Genomic DNA, 27,156 nt, shown 5'->3' with positions numbered 1-27,156 from the left:
GCAAACTCCTCCCTACGGGAAAACCTCACATTGAAATGTTGCAAATGACTGGGGCTCCGCGCGCGGTCGCCCCCCGGCTGCGCGAAGCCGGGTTTTCCAGCAGGGACGCTGCGGACCGCCAACGGCGGCCAGCGGCCAGGGCCGGCGCGTTGCTGGCGAGGGCTGGGAGCATGAGGCTGTGCTGGTCCGTCGCTCTGCTCCTCGCCGCGGCGGGTGCTGCAGGTAAGGCTGGCTCCAGGAGCCCGCGCGGGGTGAAAGTGAGCCACCCGAACTTGGGGAGCCCTTTGGTAAATTTTTAGGAGGGAAAAGCAAAAATCACTCCATTCTTGGAAGACGTGGGAAAATGGCACTAAGTCTTTCCCAAACAGCTTGAGGGAGAACTAAGGGACGCGGTGGTTTGGGGAGACTGAGAAAGTCAGGCAAAATGGGGTGGAGATTTCCCAAGTCTTCGTCGAATGAGGATCCCCTTGTCTCCCTCAGAAGCACGGAGACCTCCAGCCCTGGGGAAGGGGCACTCCTTCCTAGAATTAATCTAGGGGCGAGGGTTACAGGGGAAGTCCATTAGCCTGGCGGTCACTATGGGTGCCCCTGGCGGTCGCCTGCGGGCAGGAGTTACCGAGGCGGCCTGGTCGGCTTTGTGCTGCAGGATGGCGCCCCTGGCTCTCGGAACCGAGTGGAGCTCGTCCTCCAGACAGCCGCAGCGCGCTCTTGCCCAAGGCCGAGGGTTCCCGCCCCGCCGACCCGCCCCCGAGTTCCCATTGGGCGCGATTCGAACAGGAGAGCCGCCAGCCTCTTTCCTTGGCCAATGGGAGGCGACGACCGAGGAGGCGCGCGGGAGGGGCGGGGCCGCCTCGGAATTCGTGCTGCTCTTGGTTCTGGGCGAGGAGGAAGAGATTCCTTGCTTCAGTCGCGGGCTCCTGTCACAAAGGAGGTGACGCGCCCGGGGCCCCTGCAGCTGCCACTGCGAGTATGGACGAGACGCCCACCGGATACCTAGTTCGCCCGGCGGTTTCTTCCGCGATCTGTGGCGAGGCCTTCATCCCCACTTTGCCCTCCAGGCTGCCCTCGCTGCCCGCCGAGGACAGTCATTGACGTACCACCGGGCCACCCTCAGGGCCTCTGAGGCTGAAACGTTGCCTCAGAAACATCCGTCCCTCATTGATCGGACGAGACGGAACTTTGGGGCGAGCAACACCGGACATACTCCTCTGGGTAGCCTTGTTTGTTCAGAGGCTCCAGAGGAGTTCATTTGAGCTTCGCCCATGACGACTTTTCATTTTAAGGGAATTCAAATTTTAATTTAGGCAAGAGGCTATTGATGTACGATCCTGAGTGACTTTAAGTGAGCTGCCAGAGACAGTTGACTTTGCCCTGGATAACAGATAAACACGGGCCTTTTCCTAGGTAGAACTAGCTCAGCCCATAAAAGGATTGGAATTGCCTGGTTAACAGGAAGCTGTTTTCTTTTTTCTTATAAGGGAGGGGGTTTGCTTTGAGTGGAGAGCTTTGAACTCTTGGAATACCTACCTGTGACACGTGGGTTTCTCTGGGAGTGGAGGAAAGGAGGGAGGTTCAGCCACATAGCAGAGAACTAATGTAATTTAGCCACCAGTTTTGTGAAGTGGAAGCAGCATGGCTTAGTTAGGAGACACTTGATTAACCTATAGTTCACACACACTGATCGACTCCTTCCCTAGGAAGAAATAATGGTAGCGAAGTCTTGAGCAAGATATGTTGCTTACTTTAGTTTTCTCTCTCCCTGGGTGGCTGGGGATCTGATGTATTTCCTGTTCTCAAAGAAGCTCTGATGGCTGATGTGTTCCCCAGATTCCTGAGACTGGCAGCTACTTCTCTCCTCTGGTGAGAACATGATGCTGTACATTTGTAGCAGCCCTGGCTGCCCCAGCTTGCTTCTTAGCTGTCTTCAAAGCATTTCCAGGGGAAATTGTCCATTTCCCTTGGGAATGGAAGTAGTTGGAATCTGAACTGCAGGCTTTCCCTTTAGCCAGATCAAAATCTGTCAACAGTTGTCTGGAGCAAATCTCTAATGGCCACCATAAAGAGACTGTATCTTAAGACTGACACAGGAAGCAGGCAACCCCATAGAATATAACAGAATTTACTATAAGGTAATTTCCTTATGGGAAGATGGTTGGTAGTGGAAGAGACGACCCAGCAGTTTTGCTCAAATTTTTCGCTGAAGGCTCCAGTTAATGGCACCTTTTATTTTTCTTTATAGTATAACTCAAGTACTAATGATTGACCAGACAAAGAGACAATGCAATAGTGCCAAAGGCTATACTTCCTGATGGTCTATACTATGGCCAGTTTCATATTCATATTCACCTCAATTGTTATCCTGATCATTACTTATAAAAGTATTTCTGGTTAGATTTTAAGGAACACAGATACTCATTAACTAGAAAGCTTTGATATGCTCTAAGGGCAGTGAAGGTGGTCAAAAATCACAGTATGAAAGGACACAAGGAGGGAGATGTTTTTTGTTCACCTCTACATTTTTACAACATTTTATACAGCAGTTGCATGTGGAGTATCAAATATGCCAAGAGCATACCCAAATTCAGAGAAAGTTGAGTGTACTGCTAAGAGTTATATCTGCTTTAACAACTTCTTCCAAAGCAACACTGGCAAAAGATAGGGAGAACTTTATTTTTTTGAGACTGCAAACCTTTAAAGGGAATTATATGCCTCATTCGTTCTTTCCAGGGGAGTCCTGTTCTTATCTGTAGAGTTCCTCCCCTGATAAGATCCTGTTTTAGAGCCTTTGTTGCTCGATGCCTTGGGCTCTTCACGTTCCATGTTACGTACATTAATAACATCCACACTTTGCCCAGCTGTCAAGCAACTGACTATTTACTGCTAAGACACTGTGGAAGCAGTGAATAGTCAGAGATAGTCTACCGCTCTCCAAAGTTGCTGGCAACAAAGTAATTATCGGGATCACTCCTGGGGAAAATACCTTGGAATCCAAGTTTGGAAAAGAGGACTGATAAATTGATTTCTCCTTTATTTTCAGCTAAGTCTTGTTAGCTCCAGCTATTTCTTCCTCCTGGGAAATGATCTATAATTATGACTTTCCTACCACAACAATCTTCAGTAGCATGGGACAGTAAATGTCGAAAACATTTACTATCTCATTGAATAAAAAGCAGAAGTGTGTATTCTTTTTTTCTGTTTTGATAACTTTGTTCCTGATTTGTCAGTCATAACAGGAGAGATCTAAGCATTAGAGTTAGAGATTTCGTGTGCATTTGGGGGGAGTGCAGTGCTTGTAATTTTAGGCATCTCCAGCTTTTTCTGATATTTATACAAAACTTACAGTAAAATCCATCACTTTTCAGACATTGTCTGGAGCTGATGGCCAGCTGTTGGATGACCCCATCTGATAGAAATAGGTGGTGGTGGAGTCTTCCTGTTGGTGAGGTCCTCAGCCATCTATGGTTAGCAGATATTTGGAGAACTGTCGTCAGGTGAAGGCTTGATGTCTAGGAAAAGGGTTTATTGTTTTTAATCTTTATTCCTCTTTAAAGGTCCTTAAGATATAATATTTCCAGTGACGCATTTTGTTTGTAAGATGGGTCCTTGTGCAGAGGTTGGGAGGTGAGAGCTTTAGTGGTGTGGATGAGAAAGTGGTTCTACAGAAAGAAACCTCACAGGGTGATCTGATTATGAATTTCTGACTGGGCCAGGTTATGGTGGGTAGTCATCCCCCAGGCAAGTAGCTTCTTTAGTAAAAGTTTTATCTTAGCCTTAAGCAAGCCCCGTCCTTGTTTCTGTCCATGCACCTATGAAATAAGAGTAACCACCTTCAAGAGAGCATGCAATTTTATTAACTGTCCTATAGTCCCATCGCTTCCTTGCTTTCTTTCACCTCCATGTAATCTTTCTGTTCCCTTCTTAACTCAAATGCATAAAAGAAACTGCAAAACTGTCAATTCTGCAGAGCATTTGAGATCTTGCTTCTCGTTAGTTTGGCTCAAACTCATAAAAATTCTCTACATGTTCAGATGTCCTTAAGTCAACAGTGATAACCAAAGCTTTGGCCATGGTGGTGGTGGGGTGGTTGGATGGTCACAGAGGCTTCTTCTCCAGGGCCCTCGTTACCAGTCCCCCTTGCCTGAACTTCCTTTTCAGTGTTTTTTTTTTTCTCGGAACCCTCAGAGTTCAATTTCTTTTGCTCGCCCTGTGTGCCAACAGCGTGGAGGGGTGAGTCATTTCCTCCTTTCAGCATGATTATGACTCAGCGGTGAGTCAACAGGGTGCACTGTAGAGGCTCCTCCGAAAGAGACACCCAGTTCGGATCAGTAGTTGGGCAGTGCAGTTATCTGTATGTGTGACTGTGGCAGATTCTAAAGCTCAGCTCTTCCCTCTTCCCTCCCTTCTCCTAACTGTCCTTACCACCTAGGTCTCATCATTCACATTACCAAGTTCTGTTGTATCTTTAAAACACTCCTTGTATTTCTCTATCACCTCTTTCCTCCTTTGAGCCTCTCTCATATCTCCCCTAATCTCAACTGATTAGTTTCCTAACTTTTGGCAGGAGCATTGGACTTGAACTTTGAAGAACTAGAGTTTATTTCCTTATTAAATTGAGGGATAATTGATGTATCATAAAATGAACAAATATTAAGTGTACAACAGTTTGGTGGGGTTTTATAAACGTCTGTTTTCGTGTAATCACCTCCCATTTGGCTCTAGAATATTTCTAGCCTCCCACAGAGTTTCCTTGTGACCCTTTGTCTAATTTCATTACCGCCCCTACACACCAGAGACAACTGCTAATCTGAGTTCTATCAATATAGATTAGTTTTGCTTGAACTAGAACTTCACATAAATGCTATCAAAGTACTACTCTTGAGCAAAAGAAGCCAGACACATTTCGGCAATTCATCTGTTTTTATGCTTTTATTAGCTGTTTGTTCCTTTTTTGTTCTGGTCTTTAATGGTCTTTAATCCTCTGTAGCACTCTCTTGGAAATAGGGACTGACTGATCTTCCTCAGAAGGATTAAGTCAGTTGCCCAAATTGTTTTACCTAACCGGCGCCATTCACACCTAGGTCTTTCAAATCACCTCATTATACTGCCTCTCAGGAAATCTACACAAAAGTGCTGGACGAACCATCAAAAGTAGACAAAAAAGAAGCACATCTTTCTACCATGGATCCCTTTACCAGAAATGCCAAATCAGATTTCTTCCCCTTTCCATGCATATTTGAGAACTCAACTACATACATACGTATGTAAATAAATAAAGAAGAAAAATGAGTAAATAAATACTGTTGATAAGCAATAGCAACTCAAATATTTAATTGTGCTTCACAGACACCAGGGCAGTGAAAGATAGATGCTCTTTTTGCAAGGTTTTCCAAAAGTCCCCCAAATGTAGAACATTCCTTAACAGCTGGAATTAGGTTGTGGAAAATCATAACCCATTTACCTTTTCCTGGCATCTTTTGGCTTCAGTAAAAGCCTTCCTGTGATACACTGTGGATAGCAGAATGGTTTCCCAAAGTAAGCCAGAAGAGAGTAATAAAGTAAAGCAAATGGTGTCTCATTTTCCAGAAAGGTGGTTTTCAAACTGGTGGGTATTAAAAAGAATATCGAGGAATAAAGAAACATCTAACTATATAGAATTAAGATCTTGGTCCTTCCTCTTCGAGATTCAGAATGAAGAAGGAAGGGCTTCTCTCAGGCAGGCAGAATCTTTAAAATATTTACTTTCTCTAGTTCTTTTTGTCTGGAAGTTTTTTTCCAGGAATGGAATAACTTTCTGGAGATGTGATTTCTGCTTTAAGTATGATGCATGCATGAATTACCTTTATGCAAAATGAGCTAATGGCCAAATTTTGCACGAATCATTAAACTATTTTCTTGGTTATGGCTAATGTTCAAAATTAATTGATAAAAAGAGGAGGCTTCTTAATCTTCTTAGAAGGATAATGAAACACGTGAGTAATACAGCCAGTAATCAAAACTTATATTTTACATACTATTTGCCTATAGAATATTTGAATCATCAGCAAAATCCTGTTAGCTGCTTTTATTGTTTTTGTCTTATTTCTTTAGTCAATATAAAATATGCTGAGGTAAGCCAAATCAGAATTTTATTGGCATCATTATTTTAGCTTACATAGGAAATCAAGTTAATGCTTTGAGATTACAAGATTTTTATTACCAGGTATCAACAACCAGTAAAAGTTTGCTATATTCCAGTTGACACAATAGCAGTGTATTCTAAGTCAAAACATAATGTGTAAATTGAAAGCAGTCAATATCATTTTGATCTCTTTAACAAGCTACAAAAATCATGTATTTTAGGAAATCTCCCAAACGCTTACTTTTGTCCTGATTTTTATAAAAAAAAAATCAAGTCTTTCTTTTTCTAAAAAAAGTTTTCTCTTATTACATTACATCTAAGGCTATTGTTTCTGTTCCATTTCTTTTGATCTGACCTCAGGTATATGATTATCTTTGCTGGATCTCTGCTCTCTGGCCTCCACATTAATAATTTCTCATGATTTTTCTCTCTATATCCTACTGGATAAAGCTGCTCAAGTTCTAATGATTTTGCAGTGTCAAATTTCCTCATTACGATTCCCAACATATGTTTGTAATATGCTAAATAATTTTCTTTATTAATGTGCACAAAAGTGCTAATATTTTGTTCCCAGATCCCAATGGATTCAAACTTTGGACTCAACAACCATTATGTCAAAATCTTACGCATTTTTGATAAGTCTCTATTTCATTTGTTTGTTTTGCGTCCTCTGCTATACTTTTGGTTCATGAAATTTAACTAGTTGCGTGGGTTTCGTTTCCTGGAAACCAGAAGAGTTTTTTTTTTCTGGGTTTTTTCTTCAGTCGACAGGAAACAGGCACGTTAGCATGGTCAGTTTCTGATCCTGGCATTAAATCTTCCTTCCCCTTTACTTTTCTCTCAGTGGAAGACAAATGTGAGAGAAATGAGTTCCAGTGTCAAGATGAGACGTGCATCTCCTATAAGTGGGTTTGCGACGGGAGAGCCGATTGCCAGGATGGCTCTGATGAGTCCCAGGAGATGTGCAGTGAGTTTCCTTTGGGCGTGACACCCACTCCAACCCCTTTTGATGATAGAGAGTGACAAATGAGTTGGAAATCGGCCATCCGATTGATGTATTTGATAAACTGGGACATGGGGAGAGAATATATTCCTGGAACTTCTCTTTAAAAGCTCTTTTTTTAGAGACTTGAGGTGAAATTCACATAACACGAAATTAACCATTTTAAAGTGACCAGTTCTATAGCATTAATATATTCATGGTATTGTGCAATCACCACCTCTATCTCATTCCAAAAACTTTTCGTCACCTAGCATCTAATTTTAACATGCTATGTTAAATTTTGACCCAGAAAGGTGGAATTGGCACCCTCTTTCTGAAAAACTGGATTCTTTGCTCAGCTAGGGCTGGTGAGGCAGATATGTCTCCCCAAGTTAAGGCCCAGTTCTGTTCTCTCACAGTGTCTGTCACTTGCAAGTTGGGGGACTTCAGCTGTGGAGGCCATGTCAACCGCTGTATTCCTCAGTTCTGGAGATGCGATGGCCAGATGGACTGTGAGGACGGTTCAGACGAGCAAGGCTGTCGTAAGTGTGGCCCCTTTGCCAGGTTGTCCACATGGCCCACCTGGGTCGCAGGCTACTATCAGAGTTCTTTCCCTAAGCAGCCCTGCCCATGGTGTAGATGGTCTGCTCTTCCCTCTGCTCCATCCCAAGGGCATCTACCAAGCCCCTCCCACCCTTTGAACCCCACCTTGGCATTGGGGAAGGAAACGATGGTGCCTCTCTTAGGGCTGTCAGCACACTCCGTCCTTGCTGAGTGCCTGCCACGGGGCACACGCTCTGGTTAGTGAACCACTGTGACCACTGTCAGCCACCCCTGGAGGCTGAGCACACAGTAGTAGTGCTTACCCGACCAGCCACTGAGAGGAGAAAAGCTTCACCAAGCTGAGGCTTCTGCAAAGAAACAAGGCCAAGAGTGCTGGGGGGTCGGTGGGAGGGGGGATTGTCCACTTTGGACCTGGGTGTCTGTCTTGCCTCTTTGATTTAATGTATTATTTATTTATTTATTTCAATTGCGTAGATTTTTTTAATGGAGTAAGGCTCTCAAAAACAAAATAACTGGGAAAAATTTAAATAAAATTACATCAAATCTTCAAGTACACAAAATGTAAAAACCCTCAAGAGATATTTTTAAAAAACAAGATGTGAGTGTTCACTTGCATTCTTAGTTACCTTAGAAACACATATCTAATCCTCATTAGCAGTCATCCGATGAAACAGTTCTTGGGAAACATTGTTTGAAAAACTGTTTTGGCTTCTTTTCTAGGCACTTTTTCCCCCCCACCTTTACTGAGATATAATCGACATATAGTGTTGTGTAAGTTTAAAAGGTGTGACATGATGATCTGATGTACGCATACAGTCGGCCCTCTGTAACAGCAGGTTTTGACTCCCTAGACTCAACCAACTGGAGACTGAAAATATTGGGGGGTAGGGGATTCCAGAAAGTCCCAGAAAGCAAAACACAAATTTATTATAAAGACGTGTACTGCATTTATGCAAATGAAATGATGTGTAGGCATAACCTGCTGTGGCCTATATGAAAATGCAGAATATATGCAAATACTTCACCATTTTACAACAGGAACTTGAGCATTTTGGATTTTGGAGGCACGAATAGATGAGGAAACAGAGACACTGACTGGGCCCCAGGGTGAGCTGGGGAGGCTGAGCTAGACAGTGGTTCCCAGGCCAGGACCGCTGACTGCTACCCACATCCCCTCCCCCGCCGCCTGTCCAGGGTCCACTAACTAGAGTCTGGCCTCTCCTTGCTCAATGTCCCCATCTATGAACTGGGCTGGTGTTGAGAGGTAGGTAGGGGCTCCCTGTGACAGGTTTGTCATCTTCCGCTCTCCCACGCGTCCCGCAGCCCCCAAGACATGCTCCCAGGACGAGTTCCGCTGCCAGGACGGGAAGTGCATCTTCCCGAGCTTCGTCTGCGACTCGGACCTAGACTGTTTGGATGGCTCCGATGAGGCCTCCTGCCCCACGTCCACCTGCGGCCCCTCCAGCTTCCAGTGCAACAGCTCCACCTGCATCCCCGAGCTGTGGGTCTGCGACGATGACCCCGACTGCGAAGATAATTCAGACGAATGGCCGCAGCACTGCGGGGACCGCCACGTGTCCGCAAAAGGAGACAACCCTTGCTCTGCCTTTGAGTTCCATTGCCGCAGCGGCGAGTGCATCCACTCCGGCTGGCGCTGCGACGGCGACCCTGACTGCAAAGACAAGTCTGATGAGGAGAACTGCAGTAAGGGCTCCGTGGGAAACCCCTCACCTGTCCCCAGGCTCCCCCAGTTGTGGGACGGGTGTGACTTCAAATCACGCACATATTTAATTAATCTCTTTTTTTTTCTTTTTGACAAGGGGAGGAAGCCACAAGCCGCACTATTATTTTGGTACATAAAGGGTCCTGGGCTCCAAGCCTGGCTGGTGACATCTGAGCTGCGTGACCCTTGGCCAGGGACTCAACCTCACTGCACTGTGGCTTCCTCCCCTGCAGACTGAGGCAATAGCATTGGCCTTGGTAGGCTTCAATTAGAGTCCAATGTCACCTAATAGAACTTTCTGTGTTGCCCAATGCAGTAGCTGTTAGCCACGTGCATAGTTGCACTGAAGAGGAGTAGTTTTAGTTTTATTTTGTTATAATTAATTGAAAGTTGAATAGCCTGTGTTGGAGATAGCTTAGATAGAAGATGTGGCCCTGGCCCTCTGCGTGAACACATTGGCCGTCGTTTTGAGGCTGACTATGTAGAATCCCCACCAACCGAGAAGGCATTTTCCTCTTTCTGTGTCTTTGGTATCCCCGGCCATGTGCATAGATAGTTTTTATAGGGTTGTAATCGCTGTGTAGGTGTAATTAGACTTCTTTAAACATCACATTTTAAAAACAATGGATGAGTTTGCTTACGATCTGTTCTCAAAGTTAATACAAACTCATTTAATCCCTATAACTTGTGAACAGACTTCTTCCCCTCTTTACAGATGGGTAAACTGAGGCACAGAAAGGCAGTTAATCTTTTGAGGACACACCTGTAAAAACTAAGAATCGCATCCTCCTACCATTTTAACTGTCATCACAGTTCATGTTTTGCTGAAGTTACCTTTGGTGTTCTTTTCTTTAATGCAAAGATATAATATAGATTAAAAATAGGATCATTCCCCTAGATAGCAGAGCAAGTATCACTTAAACATACAGAGCATCAACATTTTGCACATTTTTTAAAGATGGAGAGGGGATAGTCCTGCCCACAGATTTATGATCTCTTTTTACTGATATCCTGAAATCAATTTTAAATTGTAACCATTTTTATTGTGAAATACAACCCACAGGAAAATGCATAAAATGTAAACATAACTTAATGATATAGCATAAAGCATCTCCTGTGTGAGGTCAAGGTCTGGACCATGACCAGCATTACCCTGTTCCAGTCACTATGCGTGTCCTCCAATGTTTAATTGTTACATCATCTTTTATCATGTAGCTTCATTTCATCAACATTTTTCATGTTTGACGTCTTAGTCATTTGAATGACTGCATTGTGTACTTGGTGGTATTAATCTAATTTATCATAGTTTACTTGGCATACCTCTGTGTAGCTTGAGACCACATCATTGCTTTTCTGCTGAGAATGGCTTGTAAGAATTAGCTTTTTAAAGAATTACGCAATCTGAAAAATGCATATGAGGCAAAGCTGGAGAGAAAGCTAGGAAAACCTTAATAACTGTGGTGGGGTATCTGGATTGTGGGTGCTTTCCTCTTCTTTCTGATTTTCCAAACTTTGCTCTGTTATGTTAGTAACAATTTTCCATGATTCTTCTTTATTAAAGAAAATAGTACTGTCATAAAAGAAAATATTTTAAAGCCTACATTGGTTAAATTTGAGACTACAGAGACAGATATGCCTGTGGAGTTTTCCCCCATGGTGGGAAGGAAGCCCGCCTCTTTCCTTTTTCTCCTGCTAGAAGAAGCAGGTCAAATGGATGAGCCACTGCCTGCTGCTGGTGGAAGGGGCTCCATATGTTTTGTCATGGTGGAAGGGGATCTGTGTGTTTTGTCATGTCTGGAGCTCCTGTGTCGACAGGCTGTCCCAAAGGCCCAGGGCAGCTGGCTCCTTCCTGTTAGGCCTCTGGGAAATCTCTGCTTCAGAAGTGTAGGTCCTTCCGTCTTCCCTGCTCCTTAAGAAAAATCAATGCTGCTCTGTCTTCCCCAGCTGCGGCCACGTGCGGGCCTGATGAGTTCCAGTGCTCAGATGGGCCCTGTATCCACGGCAGCCAGCAGTGTGACAGAGAGTATGACTGTACAGACATGAGTGATGAGCTTGGCTGCGTCAATGGTGAGCACCCTGGGCCATGGGGAGAAATGAGGAGATGAGCAGGGTGGGTCCCACATGAGGGCGGAGGCCCCTAAGTCAGCCCCACACCAGCTGTGGATCCTCGGGCAAGTTACTTGAACACCCCGATCTGAAAAATGTACATATCAAAGTCCCTACTTCAGGACTGTGGTGTTTAATACACTGTGTATAGGGCCCGTATCTTTGAACTCAGAGTCACATGCACAGTACGGTTCCATGTAAAATACTTCCCTGAATTTATAGCACATCACTTCCCCTCCTGGTAGTGATCCCAGGAGAAGCTTGCTCCTCTGCACCAGGGGACAGGCTTTGGAATGTGCAGGGCGACACTGTGCCAATAACAAAACGCTGGAAGCAGTTCAAGCACTCATCGGCAGTAGAATTAATTAAAAAATTTTTTAATTGTGGTAAAATACACATAATGTAAGGATACCACTTTTTAAGTTTTTATTAAGATATTTAGAGACCGAAACAAATTTTAGTGAACAAAAAGTTAAATTCTGATAATGCATTATTTTTTTAATTGTGTTAAAATACATACAACATAAAATTTACCATCTTAACCATTTTTAAGAGTCCAGTTCTGTGGCATTCAGCACAGTCACATTGTTGCATGACCATCACCACTATCCATCTCTGTAACTTTGTCATCTTTCCAAACTAAAACTCTGTCCCTATTGATCACTAACTCCCCAGCTCTCTCCCCCTTCTACTTTCTGTCTCTAGGAGTTTCACTCCTTTAGGAACCTGATGTCAGTGCAGTTATATAGTATTTGTCTTTTTGCGACTGGCTTATTTCATTCAGCAAGTCCTCTAGGTTCACCCATGCTGTCTGTAGCAGGTGTCAGAATCTTCTTCCTTTTTAAGGCTAAATAATATTCCATTGTATGGATGGAGCACATTGTGTTTATCTAGTCACTAGGTGAAGAATGCTCGGTTTGCTTCCATATTTGCCTATTGTGAATAATGCTGCTATGACCACAGTTGTATGGAAACAATGTTAAAATGGTGATGTAGTCACACAGTGGAATATATAGCTCAGAAAATAAGGCTATGGCTCCCAGCAGCAAGACAGGCAAACCTCATAAGGTCAGGCCTAAAAACAAGAAGCAAGTTGTAGGAGGTTACTGAGTATGGTTATTTTACAAGACTTGGAAATAAGCAAAATTCAACAATATATTGTTTATTCGTACTTGTTTGATAGAACTACTAATGAAAAAATAAGGGAATGGTAAACCCAAAATTCAGGATCATTGTTAATTTCAGGCAGGTGTGGCGGAGGCTAACGGGGTGGGACAGATCAGGCCAAATAATAATCTAGGTCATGGGGTCTGCAAACCATTACCATAAAAGGCCAGGTAATAAATATTTCGGTTTTGTGGGCTGTTCTCTGTTCCAAGTACTCAAATCTGGTATTGTCTTGAGAAAACAGCCATAGAGTGTAAATGAATGGGCCGAGCTGTGTGCTAATAAAACTTTAAATAAACAGGCAGTGGGCGGGTTTGGCCATGGTCCAGAGCTTGCCTACTGCTGCTCTTCGTGACATCTTAATTCTTAATCTGGGTTCTCCAGTATTCAATAATTATTATGTTTTATCAGTGAGTATATTTACATATAATTTTGTACAACTTAACTATTATATTATTGAGAAAGACTAAGCAGGGTCCCACCGCTCAGAAACACCTGACCCTCTTCTTTGGTTCTCATAGTGACTCTGTGTGAGGGCCCCACTAAGTTCAAGTGCCACAGCGGCGAATGCATCACCATGGACAAAGTGTGCAACTCGATCCGGGACTGCCGGGACTGGTCGGATGAGCCCCTCAAGGAGTGTGGTGAGCCCTGGGGTGCCGGCAGCTCTTGGAGCTTGTGGGGAGCTGGGAATGGGACCCAGACATGAGTGCTGTGTGGCTACAAGGCTCCAGCTCCCCCAGGCCCTCATGTTCTGAGGGGTGAGACAGATGTGGGGATGCTCAGGGATAAGTGGTTTTGCTTCCATATCTCAGTTTTCACGTTTGTAGATTGGGACCATAGTTGCTGGCACATCCCAGGGCTGCTGGGATGCTGATAAAGTTTTGGCAATACTCTGTGACCCATAGTTTGGTGACTATTCATACTTTTCCGGTCACATGGTTTCTTTGCAGCTATTTAACTAGACCATTGTAGCAGGAAAGCTTCATGCATGAATGCATATGTGTGCACGTGAATGTATGTGGCTGTGTTCCAAAAAACTTTATTATGGACACTGAAATTTGAATTTCATAGAACTTTTATGTGGTACAAAATAACATTTTCTTTTTGATTCTTATTTTTCTTTTCGACTATTTAAAAATGTAAAAACCATTCTTAGCTATTGGGCCTTGTTAGAACAGGTGGTCAGCTGTCCTTGGCCTATGCCTTGGGGAGAAGACTAGAGCATAAATTATGTCACTTACACCCTGGGTTTGAGTCCAGCAGTGTCATTTTGGGCAAGTCGTTTAACTTGGCTGTGACTCAGTTTCCCCAGCTGTGGTTCGGCTGCCTTTGGGGTAGTTGGGTGGATTAAAAGAGTTTATATAGGTAATTGTGATATTAGTTTTCATTTTTTATAATTAAAAAAATTTTAATTGTGGTTGAAAAATAACAAGACTTATCATCTTAACCATTTTTAAGTATACAGTTCAGTAGCGTTAAGTACAGTCATTTCGTTGTGAAACCATCACCACTGTCCGTCTCCAGAGCGTTCTCATCTTCCCAAAATGAAACTTTTTCTATTAAACACTAACCCCCTTTTCCCCTAACCATGGAACCCACCCTTCTACTCTGTGTCTCTATCAATCTGGCTCTTCTAAAGACTTCGTATAGGTGGAATCTTACCGTATTTGTCCTTTTGTGTGTGGCTTATTTCACTTAGCATATGTCGTCCAGGTTCATCCATGCGTTGCCCATGACAGTGGTTATTTTAAGTTGTTTTAGGGGTCAGAATACTTCACCGGCCTCAAAGTCGTTGTGGTGATTGTGATAAAGATGGTGAAATAGCGAGAGTGGCAGGAAGCCCAAGTGTGACCCGTTTGTGCTCCCCTCCCTGCGCAGGGACCAATGAGTGCCTGGACAACAAGGGCAGCTGCTCTCATGTCTGCAATGACCTCAAGATCGGCTACGAGTGCTTGTGTCCTGAGGGCTTCCGGCTGGTGGACCGGCTGAGATGTGAAGGTGATTCCCAAGCAGGGTGGGCACTGGGCCTCCTTGGCCCTTTCCTCTGACATGGTGGCCAAGCCCTCTGTGCCTCAGTTTCCCCAGCTATTACATGAGCATGAACACTGACAAGGCCATTGGGATTTAACGAGGTACCATGGGAATGGGGTGTCTAGCGCAGGCTTAGCCCTCAAGGGGTACTTGGTTCCCTTTCGGGATTAATTATTGAGAAAGAAGTCTGTTGGCATAGCTTTCACTCTGTTGGCCTTGCTCCTGAGGTGAACAGTGAAGTCAGGGTTATTGCTGGAGATGATCTTGACCATTTCTATGATTTTATTTCCAAACCTCATGGTCACTGAGACCCCAACCCTGGAGATCTTCCCCAGAGGAGATGGCTGTCCCCCATTTGCTGTTGTGGGGCATAGCTTTGGGTCAGAGCCCCCCAAACCTCTTTCTCTGGCACGACTCACAGATATCAATGAATGTCAGGACCCTGACACCTGCAGCCAGCTCTGCGTGAACCTCGAGGGTAGCTACAAGTGCGAGTGTGAGGAGGGCTTCCAGTTGGACCCCTTCTCCAAGGCCTGCAAGGCCATGGGTGAGTGCACGGAGGTGGCGGGAGGGGCTGGCCTGGCCGCTCTGAAAGCAAACAGGTGGGGAATTTCATCATTTAAACTTTGCATGGACTAAAATAACCCCGGTGCAGGCTGCTTGCTCCCAAGACCTCTGGCAGGTGAATGAGCAATGCAGCTAGGAATCGGCCTTGCTAGAAGGCTGCTCTCATGTGTCTGGCTTCTCAGCAGTCACAGATCAACCCCACTGGGGGCAGTTTTGCGGCCCTCAGCCCTGCCGAGGACTTCAGGGGCCAAGAGGTAGAAAGCCGTGGCCCCAGACAAGTCCGCACCTCCTCTAGCTCTTGTTAGCTAAAGGTACTTGTACTCAAAAAAAAGGAAGTGCATTTAAAAGAGACCAAAATATAATAGCTCATAAAGAAACAAAATAGTAGAAATAGCTGAGTTCCTTTAAAACCTGAGGTTTAGGTGAGAATTGCAACCATCCACTAATTCTTAGAATTACCTAAATCAAGGGATCCCATGTTTTTACAGGCATAATTGTTCTGGCTGCGTGGTCGCCTGGACGGTCACCCAAATGTTCTTTGTTTTGCTCTTGCTGTGTGATTCAAGGGTCACTTTTGCAGAAATAGTTTAGAGCTTCTGTTTCCCCGAGGATCTCTTAGGCTTTAAGTCCTCCTCCCCTGTTGTCATCCCTTTAGACAGCCTCCTGGCCTCCCTCTGTCACATCCCTTTGCATGTCCCAGCTCTGGGGACAATTGGGGGCTGAGTTCCTAAAATCCTCCAGGATTTGAAATTTTATTTTCATTCCAGTCTGTACGGGTCAGTGTCTATACACGTACCATCCCGGGGGCGGGAGGTGTCATAAGAAGGGATGTTCAGAGTGAGGTCAGTTTTTGAATATTGGTGTCATGGTTACAGCACAGCCCCCACAGTTAGAGAGACCTGGGTTTGAATCCTGGCTCTGCCACTCACTAGCTGTGTGACCCTGGGCAAGTCACTTCCTCTCTCTGAGCCTCAATCCCTTTATCTGTGAAAGGGGGTTGACAACAGCCCCTGCCCCAGGAGTGTGGGGATTGACAAGGAAAAACTTAGTAGAAAAAGCACTAAAAAGAATCCCCCACTATAATAAATTGCTGCCTGTATGTTAGCCATAATTGTTTCATCTTGGGGTTCTAAAATGTAAGCTCCTGGGGCCCAGATGTTTCAAAATGTAGGTTTTATTATTATGTACCTATGGTGAGGCCATCAGATCAGGAGATGGCTGCAAATGAAAAGATAGTTTGTTACTCACAGGTCCCAAGAAGATGGGACATTCCATGCCACGAAGGGCCACATGGGGTAGCCCCCAGGTTTTGTCAGGAAGCAGAGGCACGAGGGGAAACGCGGGCAAAAGCCTTGGTTGTCATTTCCTTGGGCAAGAACGGGTGAGGCAGGGTGAACGGGCTTAGGATTGGCTAGTTTAAATCATTTCAGTGGCTCTGAGTGTAGGGATTGTCCTTGGTTTTCTGGTTCTTGGCCCTGCAGTGACATGACTAGGGCAGGGGAAAGTGGCCTGGAGAGAGACCCCAATAAAAAACAGGTGAGTGTGGGCTGGTTAGCTTGCATTTGGGGCGAATATGTAACTTTCTAGGAATTAGCCAGGCTCGAGGGGAGGGGATGGCTTCCTTCCAGGATCCGCAAGGGCTCAGATGTCAGAACATTGGAACTGTGTGGCTAGTACACCAGGAAGGTGCTGTCCGCCTCTGTCCTGGGTGTCTCCTCTGGTTCAGCCAGACCCTGCAGTGTGACAAGCAGGGTCCAGGAGTCCCTTCCACTCCCCTGAGCACCCTTCCTGGCCCCACAGGCACCATCGCCTACCTCTTTTTCACAAACCGCCATGAGGTGAGGAAGATGACGCTGGATCGCAGTGAATACACCAGCCTCCTTCCGAACCTGAAGAATGTGGTCGCCCTGGACATGGAGGTGGCCAGCAACAGAGTCTATTGGTCCGACCTGTCCCAGAGGAAGATCTACAGGTGAGCCTCGGCCGGCATGCGGCCTGACCCCAGTGAAATACTGGCCCCTGGAGCTGACACCCTGGCCCTCTTCCTTCCTCTTTAGCACCCAGATCGACAGGGCACCCAGCTTCTCCTATGACACCATCATCAGTGAGGACCTCCAGGCCCCCGACGGGCTGGCAGTGGACTGGATCCACAGCAACATATACTGGACCGACTCCATCCTGGGCACCGTCTCCGTGGCCAATACCAGGGGTGCAAAGAGAAAGACGCTCCTCAGGGAGAAAGGATCCAAGCCGAGGGCTATCGTGGTGGATCCCATTCATGGGTGAGTATTCCCAAGGCCAAGGGCACAGGGAAAATGAAGAACCAGTTAGGATTCAGGGTGAGGGGGGAAGATTTGTCTTCAAGTAGACAAGGCTGGGGTGGGGGCTGGAATGGGGGGCCTTTAGAGATTGGAAAATAAAATTTTGATTTGGTCGTTAATGGCAGAGTGTCCTATTGCAGAATAGGATTGGAAAAAGGTAAAAAAAATAAATAAATAAGTGGGACCAACCTTGATCGATGCAGTTTTTGCATGGATGTGACAATGCATGAAAGTCACCACCCTGTGGAGGCTCCAGGCAAGTGTCTATAGGAGGCTGTGGCTGACTCAGCTACTCCAGCACCCACAGGGTCCCCTGAAGGAAAGCATGGCCTCTGTCCCACATACTCTGTGTCTGTCAGACCACGTCTGCCAACACAGCATATTACGTGTGGGATTTCATAACTCCAGAGGGGTTCTGACAAACCCAGATGGCAGCAGTAATCAGAGGAAAAGGAAGCATTTGGCTAGGACTGTGACTCAGATAGGCCAGACCCTGGGGTGAAGGTGGGCCAGACAGGCCTGGGTCCCAGTTGAACAAGATGAATGCTCTCATTTGGTGAAGGGATGTGCAGTCCAGTAAATTCAGCCTCCCAGCTGCCAGGAGAGGAAGAGAGATACTCCCAGAAACGATCCACTGAGTGGTGGTGGTGTGTCTGCATGCGTGAGTGTGTGCGCATACACGTGTGTGTGCCTGCTCTTGTGTTTCTCTTTACCTGAACAGCAGCCGGTATGGTACTCTGTTTTCCACCTGGCTCTCACTTGGCATATGGGGTTCATTCCCTTTCCACTGGATGGGCCATGATTTATTTAACTGTTATTCAGCACATGGAAATTTAAGATTTTGTCCCCCTTTTTCCTCCTGCCGCTCACAAGGCAGCACTGCTTTCTTGTGGTGGTCTGGAACCAAATCCTGACTATCTCTGAGGTATGCCTGTATATATATTTGAAAAGCCAAAAATAAAAAAAAATTACAAAACCCCTAGGAAAGCAGTGTATAGGGTGCAGATTCCAGGGCACCAGTCCTGACATTGGAATCAAAACTTTCCTTTGTTCTTGAAGATTCTAAAATCCTGGGGCAGGGTAGGCAAGGTTGGGGGAGCAGGAGAAACCATTTCGGGGTCTCTGCAGGGACTGTTTCAGAGTCCTGGCACGGGCTGCTTCAGGTAGAGGCAGCTCTTCTGAATTGGCGGGTAGCAGCCCTGCCACCGCCGTCCTCACAACTGTCTCACTACTCTCTCATCAGCTTCATGTACTGGACAGACTGGGGAACTCCTGCCAAGATCAAGAAGGGGGGCCTAAATGGCGTGGATGTTTACTCACTGGTGACAGAGGACATCCAGTGGCCCAATGGCATCACTCTGGGTATGTTCAAGGGACTGTGGCCCCTGGGGGTTGGGCACAGTCTGAAGAGAGAGTGGCCAGGTGACTCCTGAACATGACCTGCAGCTCCCTGCAGTTCCGCAGTTAAAACTCGCCCCACCCTGACCCCGACCCCTGCATTCGGCTCAGGCTCACGTGGCCAGAACCACTTTTCTGAGCATGTCTCTGCCGGGCCCTTCGGGGGCCCCTTCCTGCTGGACCAGGCCTAAGTCCTCTTCAGTGTCAGCATGTGGCCTCTCTTTGTCCACCTGTGGGTCCTAGATCTTTCCAGTGGCCGCCTCTACTGGGTTGATTCCAAGCTCCACTCCATCTCCAGCATTAACGTCAATGGTGGGAACCGGAAGACAGTTTTGGAGGACAAGAAAAAGCTGGCACACCCCTTCTCGTTGGCCATCTTTGAGGTGAGAGCTGGAAGCACCTGAGCACTCCTTTGGAGCTTCACAGCCAAGTGCTATTTACTGAGCGTCACTCACTATGGGGCGTGAGCATGGATGCGCTCTAGTCAACAAACACGTTCTGGTTCATTGGAGCCAAGACTAACTCAGAAAACTGCCTGTGATTATGAAGAGATCGTATGCCTAGAGTTATTTCTATTTTATTCTCGCCAAAACTGTCTCGAAAGGTCTGAAGCAGCCGTTCTCAATCAGAGGCCATCTTGCCATCCAGGGGACGCTTGGAAATGTCTGGAGGCTTTTTAGTTGTCACAACTTGTGTGGGGGTTACCACCAGTGCCTGGTGGGTGGAGGCCAGGGATACTGGTAAACGGCCTACAAGAGGAGAAGGGGCCACCATGAAGGGTTGTCCGGCCCCAGATAGCGCTCTAATGGGAAATTCTGCTCTAAGAGATGTAGCTATATTTGTACAACCAAGTTTAAGCAGCTCGATTCACAATAGCCAAGAGGTGAAAGCAGCCAAGTGTCTGTCAAGGATGACTGGATAAACCATATAGTAGAATATTATTCAGCCTACTATATGGTCCATCCATATAGTAGAATATTATTCAGCCTTAACAAGGAAGGAAATTCAAACACATGCTACTACAACATGGATGGACTTAGAGGACATTATGCTGAGTGAAATAAGCCAAACATAAAAAGACAAATACTGTGTAGTTTCATTTATATGAGATCCCTAGAGGAGTCAGATCCATAGAGGTAGAAAGTAGATGGTGGTGTCAGGGACTGGGGGAGGGGCATGGGAAGTGAGCGTTCAATGGGGACGGAATTTCAGTTTCGGAAGATAAGTAAGTTCTGGAGATGGATGGTGAGGGTGGTGGCACAACAACGTGAAAGTCCACAGAACTGGGCATAAAAATGATTATGTTATATGTATTTTACCACAATTAAAATTTTTTTTCAAAAGAGAAGAAAGAAATGCTACCAACAGAACTGCTTCTTCCCAGAGACTCAGGGGTTGGGAAGTAAGCAGTCTGTGTCCCATCCCAGCGGTTATGGGACCTGTCATCTTCCTTAATGCCCATGTAGGATAAAGTATTTTGGACAGATATCATCAACGAAGCCATTTTCAGTGCCAACCGCCTCACTGGGTCCGACATTAATTTGATGGCAGAAAACCTGTTGTCCCCGGAGGACATAGTCCTTTTCCACAACCTCACGCAGCCACGAGGTAAAGATGGGGTGGCTGCTTTCTTTATCGTGCTCTGGAATTCTCTAGAATTTCCTGACCTCATTCTTGCCCTGACTCCCTGCCTTTTCCTCCTCAGGGGTAAACTGGTGTGAGAGGACCACCCTCCCCAACGGTGGCTGCCAGTACCTGTGTCTCCCAGCCCCGCAGATCAACATCCACTCACCCAAGTTCACTTGTGCCTGCCCTGACGGCATGCTGCTGGCCAAGGACAGGAGAAGCTGTCTCATAGGTAGGGTGCCAACCTACCCAGCACAAATCCTGCTTCTGCCCCCTTGTAGCTGGAGCTTCCTGAGCCTCTCTTTGCTCATCTGTCACATGGGAGAGTAAGGCCCCAGGAGGCCCTTGTAAGGACTCTGAGCTGGGATAAATAATCTGCCTTTCTTGCACTGTGCCGGGCTCTTAGGCACAGTTCACTCTTAATGTCTAGTTCGCTCTTGGAAGGTGACTGATTTTAGACATCGAGTGAGGAACGGTCCTTTACAATTCTTCTCATTTTCAGAGAAAGCCTCGATTTGGAGCCAGTGTGTCTGTAACACTGCAAATATTCCTTTTTGAAAAGCAAATAATGTGATATAATAATGTCGATATTAGTGGGTTTGTATTTTCACTGCATTTGCTTTCAGTTATTTCTTTGTGGCCGATGGCGCTCACTTCCCTTGCATTGTCGGTAGCAGCACAGAGCTCGCAGAGCGGCCCTCAGGCCACAGGGCCCTCAGATAATGCTTCTTTCAGAAACCGAACCCCTGGTGACCACCTGGGAGCCCATCACAGTCCGCTCGACAGCTGTAGGGCCGAAGCACATGGCCAGCCTGCAGTCTGTGACCTTTCCTGAGCTCCCCACTGCCAAGACAGTGGCCACGACCCACCAAGGTAAAGTCTGGGACCGCCCTGGCCCCCAGCTCACTGAGATGAGGCCAGAACACCTTGTTGAAGAGTTAGAGAGTAGGTTTAATTTGGGTTCCTTCGCTGGCTGTCTCTGGCATGGTGTGTGCACCTCTGAAGCCTCAGTTTCCCTACCTATAAAACCAGGCCAGTGACAGAGCCCACCCACCTCCCGGTAATAGTGGGGATCATGTGAACGCCTGAGCACATGGTAGCTGCTGATCCCAGGGTCTGCCAGGTAAGGGGGCCCAGGAGTCTGAAAAGTTATCTAGGCCCATTTACTGCCTAGTTTTTAGGTGTAAGGTGAGGCAGTATCTAAGCAGGTACCAACAAACCCAGGACTCAAATAATATTTTTATCTCGTATTTTAAAAAAATCGAATCATCAAATTACCTACAAGGCCTGACCACCTTGTCTTGTAAATAAAGTTTGATCAGAGCCAGGGTCCTAGTGAGGCAGGATCATGTGAGAATAGCATCAGATGCAGTCTTCCTAAAAATATAGATATTTTATTCATCATGGGGTTTTAGAATTAATTTTGATTTTCTAAAAATAATGCATTAAAATACCACTGAATTACTGAGTTTTGGGGGGCCCCTTAAGTTTGTGCCTGAGGCGAGTGCTGCCTAGCCTGGCCTCAAGGTCATGACCTTGTAGGAGGTCAGAGCTGGGCCCTCAGAGAATTGACCCAAGACCTGCCATTCACACTTTTGTCCACCAGAGGGCGCGCACTGCCGGCAATGGAGCTCGAGGACTTCCCTGACCAGAACAGAAATGTCACATCAGCAAGTTTCAGACTTTTTTTTCCCCCTTAGAGTAGCCAAAGCCTTTGTTAACCATAAACGAGATGAATCAGGAACTGCTATGTCTGTGGGAAGCCTGGAAACCTGGAATCCTTTTTGCTTGTAGGGGCTACTTCTTGAAAAACCATTTCACAGGCTTCTGGAATTTGGCAAAGGAGCTCTTTTAAGGGAAAAACTTCTCAAGGATCCCACTGCTGCTCTAAACTTATTGTTACAAAGTTTCTTAAATATGTGGAAATGTAATACTGGGTACAAACTTTGTACACACACATCCAACAGCTGGTAGAATTAAAACCCAAGTGGATTTGAATATGACTGGTGATGTTCACCACGGCTTTCCCGGTGTACATGGGCCCCGTGAGCCCGTATGTGGCTATTCCGTCTTCCCCTCCCACTTGCCTGTGTAGAGACCTTTAAACTTTCGTTTCTGCGCAGCCCTCATGTTGTCTGGCCCAGGTATGCATGGGTGGTTATGTAATGCAGTCCTCCCTCTCCCCCTCCCCCATCCCCCCAATAATTTTTATTAGCTGGGCACATTTGACATAGGACTCTGGGGTTTGGTGCAGCCTAATCCAGGCTCTGGAGTTCGTCAGCATTAGGGGTCAGAAGGTGGCCCCTCCCCATTCAGAATAGGTTCACTGCCATCAAATGCAAAACCAGGCTGAAAACTCCACCAGTGACCATTGGGCATGTCACTACAGGTTTGCGTCTTGCAGGCCAATGGCCTTTCCCCAGTGCCTCTTGCTACTGGGCTAAAGGACCCTCTTAAAACTGTGCCTGGTCCCATAATCCCAGTTGCTGATGCTTAAGGTCCCGGCTCAAGCCCCTGAAACCTGGGAGATGCTCCAAATTCCTCTGAATTTTTAAGGGTAATGAGAAGCGTCAGGTGTTCTTCTTTGGTCATCATGGACCTGCTGTGTTTCCATGGCCCTGACTGAGAATCTGAGCCTCCGTTTCTCTTCTCCCACGCAGCCCTGGGCAACCTTGTTAACAAAGCAGAAGCGAAGACGAGCATGAGCGCGCTATACATCGTCCTCCCCATTGGTGAGCCTGCTGGCAGGTCTTCCCACAATTCACTGACCTCCCTGCCAAGCTATCTTTTCTCCTAGGAACTGGGGCATCCCCGCCTCATGTCCTGTACATCGCTGCACCCCTCCCCCCTTTCTAACTTCATTCAGTTAACAAATCTAATTGGGCGCCTACTGTGTACCAAGCCCACTTCCAGGCACTGGGGACACAGCTGTGAAACAAACACTCTGCCCTCTGGGAGCTGACAGTGAGCAAAGTGAGATAGTTGAGGTGTCAGATGAGGGGATGAAGCCAGGGTCCCCGGGGTGCAGTGGCAGGTGCTGCAGGGAAGGCCTCGCTGACATACCTGGAGGAGGCGAAGTGAATGGTTCTCTTGCAGGGGCGAGTTTATAGAGCTCTGCTCTCCCTCCCTCAGCCCTGTCAGCCACAGCTCCATCCACATTGCACCCTTCGTTCCTTTTCTGAGGAAATCCTTTTGAGGTGTCCCTTCAATACTCAACCTGCTCTCAGACACATGCATCTTTATGTCCAACAGTCGTCTGACTGACTGTAGGTTGACAGACATGGCAGCTGGGCCCCTCACCTACATGGTAGCTAATGAGGGTGGAACCTGTCCTGTGTCCTCCAAGTAGAGCCTGAGTTTCTCCCGTACCTGGGTTGGGTGAGCCCTTGGCTATTCCTCAGGGGAGGAGGGGTGGGGAGGGGACAGGATGTGGCACACTGAGGTCCACCACGCATGATGCAAAGAGCCATCCAACCCCACCCGCATTAGAGGAGAGTGAGCTGTGGTCCCATGTGGCTGAGAACAATGCCATGTCTAAAGTGGAAGCCCCATGCGTGGGTAACCCTGGAAGAAACTGGGGAGAATCGAAAACTAGAGTGTTTCCAGGGTGAGGCAGTCACAGTGGCTTTCAAACAAGAGGTTTATTGTGCTTATAAATAGATTTTTTTAAAAAAAATAATGGACAGTATTGTTCTAAATCAGAACAAAACCATTCACAAGTGAAAAGGCCAGGAGTTGAAGGCAGCTATTCCTCCTTTGGGGCGCGGGCTGGGTGAGAAGTGACGCCTGTTGCCTATCCCTGCAGTGCTGCTTGCCCTCCTGAGCTTTGGGACCTTCCTCCTCTGGAAGAACTGGAGGCTGAAGAGCATCAACAGCATCAACTTTGACAACCCCGTGTACCAGAAGACCACAGAGGACGAGGTCCACATCTGCCGCAGCCAGGACGGCTACACCTATCCCTCTGTGAGTGCCCTGCCTGTCGTTGGCCTGCCCCACCCCCCACCCCTCCAGCAGGTGTAAGATCCTCCAGACCGTCCTCCTGGTGGGGAACAGGGAGGGTGGGTAAGGAGAGACCATGCATCATAGGTGCTGGAGCTGAGGAAAGCCAGTGGGGGCTGGGAGGGAGGGGAGGCAATTTTAGAGCCAGTGGTTTGGGCAGTTCTCCCTGAGCAGGGAATGTGCAGTGTGCAGTGGGCACAGCCTGTGCAAAGGCTCTGAGGCTGGACTGTGCCTGGTGGGTTTGAGCACTGGAGGTGGCCAGTGTGGCAGAAGCCGAGAAAGTGAGGGGAAGAGGGAGGAGACAAGGCAAGGAGGGGCCGGGCAGTTGGGGCAGGACCTTGTGGGCCATGGAAAGGACTTAGGCTTTGCTCTCTGAGGTGGGAGCCATGGAGGGCTCTGGGAAGAGGAGAGACAGTGCCTGACTCAGGTGCTCACTGGCACCCTCTGGTGGCCATGGAGAAAACAGACGGGCGCTGAGGTCAGGAGCCAGACCAGGGTGGAGGTGACTATCCTGGTCCAGGCCGGAGATGAGAAGCAGGTGGCCTCCTGCCATGTTTACTGGATGTTGGACTGATTATTTCCGGCATTTATCGTTTTGTTGACAGAGACAGATGGTCAGCCTGGAGGATGACGTGGCATGAGCCGCTGCCTCAAGTCCTGTCCCTCCCCAGAACCTGCTGCCTGTTAAGGGCAGGAAAAACACTTTCTCCCAAGACCCTTGACCTGCCCAAAGCCCTTCTGGAGACCTGCACACCCTCCTGTTCCATTCAGAGAAAGAAGTTGCCAGAAGCACTGCTGGCGGCTGTCCCTCAGCGCTGGCAGCCATCAGCCTGTCTGCCAGAGCTCTGTTTTATATATTTATTTGTCTGGGAGGCAGGCAATGGCACATGCGGAATGGGATTTGGTTGGGGATTTTTTTCTTGACCTTTTCTCCTCAAATGGCTCCTCAACTGAGGGACTGACTGACAGACACCGAGTGAAAGATGCAAGTGGCTTTGAATGCAGGAAAGCAGGGTTACCCACTGGGCCCAGGCGACGGCTGAGCCCCTAAACTCAGGAGTGAGAGCATTCACCTCTGCCTCGCAAGCCTTGCAAGCCTCGCTGGACGCCAGAGTTAGCTTTTGTGCCTCCAGATCAGGACCAAATTAGTGTTTTCTAAGCCAGGTATGTGCCCTCCCCTTAAGCTGGAGGGTCCCTGGTGTTGGTATTGACATGGCTGAATCCAGCACTCCAGGGTGGCCAACCGAGCCTCCTTTATTCACCAAAACTTCATGTTCCCCAGGGAAAGCCTGGGCCACCCATTGCCCTTAATATTTACCAAGTGCCTGACATACTGGGATACCTTGTGCATGAAGATAGGTGGCCTCCGACCTCTTACAGTGTTCTTCAGCCCAGGGGTGGCTGTCTGGACACCACCCCCAGCCCTTTCCAGGTGTCTCACACTTGTCCTGTTCGGGCTTGTACACTATAAAGCCAACCTCTGTTATTTCGCACTGCTTTCCTGCAGGGGGGATGAGCTGCTGCTTCTCATAGCACTTCAAAGCTAAGATCATGGCTGACTAGTTTCCACTTCTATGCAGATGCCCCTGCATAGAAGTGGAAACTAGTAATTTCCCATCAAGACGGCTGTCACAGGCGGGTGTTCATCTGAAATGTGCCTGGTGTTTCAGCCTGTAAGACGTCCCCTAGCATGGTCATCGTATGGGGTTTGTGAAACAAGAATGCTTTCTGAAATGGTCACACATGTCTCATTTACAACTGGAGACAGTGGGGGAACCTCCCGTGGCTTCCTTGTCACTTGTGCACTACAGCCAGAAAACAGCGCCCCACCCTGTCAGAAACTGCAAACAGTATTTCTCTTTGTGAAGCCTGTAATTAAACCCTGTATGGGAGAGTGGGACATTTTGTTATGTTTGCACTTTGTATATTTGTTGAAACATTTATCACTCATAGATATGAAAAAAAAAGATGTATTTATTTTTTCAAAACCGCGGGTGCTGCATTTGTTCAGTGATCCCTGGGGGTCTGCTTCCGGGCAAGTGTCTCCGAGATGCCTCACCTTCCAGTGCAGATGGCTCGCCTGGCTTCTGCATGGCACGCTTCGGGAGAACCGTCTGTGTCATCTACATGGGCTGCTTTGGGGGAACAGGTTTAGATTTGAAACCACTGTATAGAATGTTTTTATAGCCTGACTGTCTTACTGTGACTGATTAAATTTCTTAAATGAACCATTTGGCTGAACCTGACATCCTTTCGCCTTCTGTTTCCTCATTTCCTCCATCTATTAACGGGCCGGTCCAGCAGGGAGAAAGAGAACATCTCAGAGCTCATGACAGGCTGCCGGCTCGGGGGTGATATTGGGCTCAGCTGGACAGCAGCTCGGCTGGGCACTTCCTGGAGCTGGGGTTTTGCTAAATCTCTTGCTCATCCATTCATTCGACACACATTTATTGTGCACCTGTTGTGTGTCAGGTCCTATTCTAGGTGTGTGGGGAACACTGCTGTGAATAAGACACCAAAGTGAACAAGCATCTGTGCCCTCAAGGACCCA

At 47.1% G+C, this 27,156-nt stretch overlaps 1 protein-coding gene across 1 annotated transcript; it reads left to right on the top strand.

Annotated features, from left to right (window-relative positions):
* Window positions 1–16: 16 nt before the first annotated feature.
* On the top strand, window positions 17–26,846 carry LDLR (low density lipoprotein receptor). Its single transcript, XM_016153467.2, has 18 exons — window positions 17–222; window positions 6,963–7,085; window positions 7,520–7,642; window positions 8,988–9,368; window positions 11,332–11,454; window positions 13,182–13,304; window positions 14,542–14,661; window positions 15,116–15,241; window positions 17,062–17,233; window positions 17,319–17,543; window positions 18,826–18,944; window positions 19,224–19,363; window positions 20,447–20,588; window positions 20,686–20,838; window positions 21,342–21,479; window positions 23,267–23,338; window positions 24,412–24,569; window positions 25,211–26,846. The coding sequence occupies exons 1-18, from the start codon at window positions 36–38 to the stop codon at window positions 25,244–25,246; spliced, it is 2,661 nt and encodes an 886-aa protein (XP_016008953.2). The 5' UTR covers window positions 17–35; the 3' UTR covers window positions 25,247–26,846.
* The last annotated feature ends 310 nt before the right edge of the window (window positions 26,847–27,156 follow it).

This window comes from Rousettus aegyptiacus, unplaced genomic scaffold, assembly GCF_014176215.1.
Source record: "Rousettus aegyptiacus isolate mRouAeg1 unplaced genomic scaffold, mRouAeg1.p scaffold_m13_p_16, whole genome shotgun sequence".
NCBI classification, from domain to species: domain Eukaryota; kingdom Metazoa; phylum Chordata; class Mammalia; order Chiroptera; family Pteropodidae; genus Rousettus; species Rousettus aegyptiacus.
Note: the sequence above shows the minus strand (reverse complement) of the source record. Positions and strands in the feature narration are given on the sequence as shown.

What these genes read in the sequence shown, in the direction of transcription:
- LDLR (XM_016153467.2), top strand. Translation starts at nt 36, where the DNA reads ATGTTGCAAATGACTGGGGCTCCGCGCGCGGTCGCCCCCCGGCTGCGC. An exon ending in CGCCGCGGCGGGTGCTGCAG is followed by an intron (nt 223 to 6,962) that starts GTAAGGCTGGCT and finishes CTTTTCTCTCAG; the next exon opens with TGGAAGACAAATGTGAGAGA. An exon ending in CAAGGCCTGCAAGGCCATGG is followed by an intron (nt 15,242 to 17,061) that starts GTGAGTGCACGG and finishes CTGGCCCCACAG; the next exon opens with GCACCATCGCCTACCTCTTT.